The 3,565-nt window shown below is 49.3% G+C and overlaps 1 protein-coding gene across 1 annotated transcript in view; it reads right to left on the bottom strand.

Annotated features, from left to right (window-relative positions):
* Positions 1 to 3,353, bottom strand: part of CFAP65 (cilia and flagella associated protein 65) — a 31,268-nt gene extending 27,915 nt beyond the window's left edge. Inside the window, exons 1-4 of the mRNA XM_010162793.1 lie at positions 3,279 to 3,353; positions 2,804 to 2,955; positions 2,014 to 2,116; positions 427 to 593 (exon numbers count right to left, since the gene is read on the bottom strand). Of these exons, the coding sequence (XP_010161095.1) occupies positions 427 to 593; positions 2,014 to 2,116; positions 2,804 to 2,955; positions 3,279 to 3,353 (497 nt within the window). The remainder of the gene's footprint in view (positions 1 to 426; positions 594 to 2,013; positions 2,117 to 2,803; positions 2,956 to 3,278) is intronic.
* Between the last annotated feature and the right edge of the window lie 212 nt (positions 3,354 to 3,565).

The raw sequence follows: 3,565 nt of genomic DNA, 5'->3' as shown, positions 1-3,565 counted from the left end.
CCTGCGCTGAGGGAAGAGAGGCCAAGTCACAGAAAGACTAAAGTGTTTCCAGCTGGTAGCTCATCCCTCCCTGGTCACACTGGGCAGGTTACCTTTGACTAACTAGATGCCCAGCCCTCTTCTGTGGATGTGGGATGTTCTGAGTGGGACACCACCATGCTGACTATTTCCTGTGCATGAACTGTTCTCAGCATAGGCTGGAAACAGACAGATGCGAGGTACCGAGGTGTGCCCACAGCCAGATCTGACGTGTACTACCATTTCTGCTGCCTCCTCAGTGGAAGCAGAGGTCTGCTGCCTATTAAGGCAGCCAGCAGATCTAATGACAACTGAAATGAGCTGCATTCATTGGAGAGTCCAAGAAGGTGCCAAAATACCTGACGGAACAATAGAAGAGTCTCACTCACCCAGCCACATCTCACTCACCCAGTGTTGCGCACAGGAAATGTTGTCTCCGTGACATTGTGGACAGCACAGGCAGGCAACTGGATAGCAGCTGGGAAGGAGAGACAGGGGCGTGGAAGTGTAGCACACAGGGTGACAAAGAACTCACCCTCAGCCTTCTTAAAGCAGATGCTGTCTTCATACTCCCTCTGCACAGAAAAGCAAGTGGGTACACAGCAGTTAGATGGGCTCTGTCTTGCAAGTACTGCAGCTCCACCCATGAACACTCATCACCTTCACCTCTGTGAGAGTGTTGGGGAAAAACACATCAGCAAAAGAGGCACCAAGGAAGGCCTCTGTGCAGGACAGAGAGCATATGAAGCACTCAGAAAAGGCTGGGTAAGGCAGTGAGTAAGGCACTTGGGCATCCTCCTCACTGTAAGGAACACACAAACGTGCTCAGAGAAAGCAGTTGAAGACCACATTTCTTTCACCTGATTTGTTTCAATGCAGATGGATTTCTTTCAGTGTTTTCAAGATCGCAATTCAGCTTAACTGAAGCATGTACAGCCTCTCCTTGAGCTCCACGGGCACAGAAATACCAGTCTTTCTTCGATTAAGTGCTTTGTAAGCTAGAGGCCCAAGAGGCTAACACACAACTTACAGATGCAGTGTTGACAGCACTGTGTACATCTGCTAACCAGCTAAGATAGAAGGAATTGCAAGATATGTCTTCCTTACTCCCCAATCATCACTTCTCCTGAGTACCACTTGTACAGTTAAGGAGAGACCTTGGGCACTGCAGCACACATAGTCCTTGCTCTCTCTAAGACAAGGAGCCTTCTGCTCTAGCAATTCTCGTGGTACAAACTACTTGCTGAAAATGGAACAAGGCCAGCAGCCTATTTCATAAAGGGAACACTGAACAGTCATCAGAAAACCATGACACTAAGAGCAGGGTACTGGGAATCCACCCAGTGATCATGCTCTATGACTAGGAGTGAGATACACATCAAAGACATATAGCTGTGGACAACAGACAGAGATCAACACTCAGAGCCAAGACAGACACAAGGAACAGGCTGAAAATCAAGAAAAGGGGCCAGGCAAAAAGAATCATTGCTATTAAAAATAAAGCTTAAAAACTCCACGTGATCCAAAAGAAAGGGGGCCCTTGACATATCCCTTATAGAAAATCGGTGGCACTTCAATGTACAGGCTTTGGGGTCTCCTTTAAGAAAGCAGAGAATGAATCCCTCAACACATGGTTCTGCATTACAACCACTCAGCTGAGGCTCCCTGGGATCAAACAGGGTGTGGAGCTCAAGCACCTTATCCTACTGATTTTGTGGCCAGAAGTAGCATGTGGCAAACTGGGAGTGCTTTTTGTGAGGATCCCTCTTATAACTATTGGCAAACTCTGCAGAGAAGTCAGGGGTTAGGGCTCCCTCAGGTGATGAAGATGTGGGGAAAGCAGGAAGGTCACACTGGCTGGTCTATGCTAGAACCTTCCCTAAAGACAGATTAATTCAAGTAAAAACAGATCAGAAAGGACAAGAGAGGCAGAGTCCACTGCCCCCCTGAAAGGCAGCCTGAGCACTGAGAGCAGTTTTGACCTTGCCACTTTACCTTTTCAGTGGGCCGGAAAATGATGGGCAGAGTGAAGGACATACCAGGGCTCAGAGTGATCGGCTGTGGAAAAACAGTGAAGAAGGATTGCGTGGAAGGACACCTAGATAATGAAAACAAAACAAGAGATTTTGTCTGAGGGCATGCAACTGTTCTTAAATTAGACAGCAGAAAAGAGAATAAAGAATTAAAACTTCCAGACCCCACAGTTAGAATCACTTTACACACCTGACCCCAAGGGTCCCTTGGTAGCAAATCAGCAGAAATAGGGGCAGAACCCAGGTATCCTGAAAACCCACTCCCAGCTCTAAGGACCTACCCCTTCCTTGAACAATATCTTACATTCCCAGGCCATGCAGCATGAGCAAAACACATTTGGCAGAAACATTTGAGTTTCAGAGCAGGGGTGGGCACAGGGAGTGCTGGAGTAGCTCAACATTCAGTGGGACTCCCAGGAGCAAGGGTTTTAGGACACACTAGTGACTGGCTGGCATACATCCACAATTAAAATCTCACTAGACTGGAAATGCCTCACAGACAGAAGTATCAGCAAAACAGAATTTTAAAAAAGGCATTTCATTTAAAATACTCCTGCCAGGAACTAGGGCTGTGCATCTGCATTAGGAGGTCTCTGTCCTGCGTGTGCATGCGCTGTCTGCCAGCAGGCAGCCCAAGGGGAGAGCGGGGCAGGTGAACCCGAGGAAAGGTGCTCGTGTGACTGATACAGCAGGAGGGATGAAGATGAATGAGAGTGTGAGGAGTACGAAGGAAAAAGAAACTTCCTACGCACCTGTAGCTCAGCTTCTGGGTTTTCTCATGAACATTTTTCAAGATCAGATGTTTGATTGTCTCTTTTCCAAGTTCCCAGCCATGCCACCTGAGTGTTTTAGGTACCTCAATGCCCCAGAATATGTTTGTCTTCTTTGTCTTTCTTGCAGACAGCTTAGGGAGTTGCAACAGAACGATTAGCAGTTTGTGAGGAAGGGAGGGAGGAGAAATCAATCAAACAGCCGTTTCTCTACGCTGAAAGTCTCAGACTCTGGCACAGGACGGGAGGAGCCACCCTGCGGCAAAGCACCAGGAGCCACCAAAAGCCCTGCTCCAGGAGTCCAGAGAGGACACCTCCTGGCCACAGCCGAAACCACAGGTACTGAAGGATGTCATGAACGAGGGAAGCAAAGGCTAAAGGATTTTTTTTTTCCTCCTCTCCCTGCCCTGTCAGTAAACCCACCATGGACAATGGCACCCTTGGCTCCTCCACTCACCTTCCTGATACAGCCGCAGCGCAGCTTCCGAAAAGAGTCAGCGTTTGGGGGCTCGCCATGCACCTGAGCAAGCATCTGAAAAACAAGAGGAAATATCCTCTCACACACTGCTCCCGCACCAGCCAGCCTTCGCTGCCAGACACCCAAGGACCCTCCTCGGGCTCCGGGTACCACAGCTCCCTGCAGGCCCTGCAGCATCCCCACGAGTGTCCCCATTTCCCCAGCTGGGTCCAGCCCTGTCCACAGACCACGCTGTCCCCAGGCTGCCACAGCCGTGCGCTCAGCAG

The sequence above is a fragment of the Antrostomus carolinensis genome, unplaced genomic scaffold, assembly GCF_000700745.2.
Source record: "Antrostomus carolinensis isolate BGI_N321 unplaced genomic scaffold, ASM70074v2 scaffold30022, whole genome shotgun sequence".
Classification (NCBI taxonomy): domain Eukaryota; kingdom Metazoa; phylum Chordata; class Aves; order Caprimulgiformes; family Caprimulgidae; genus Antrostomus; species Antrostomus carolinensis.
Note: the sequence above shows the minus strand (reverse complement) of the source record. Positions and strands in the feature narration are given on the sequence as shown.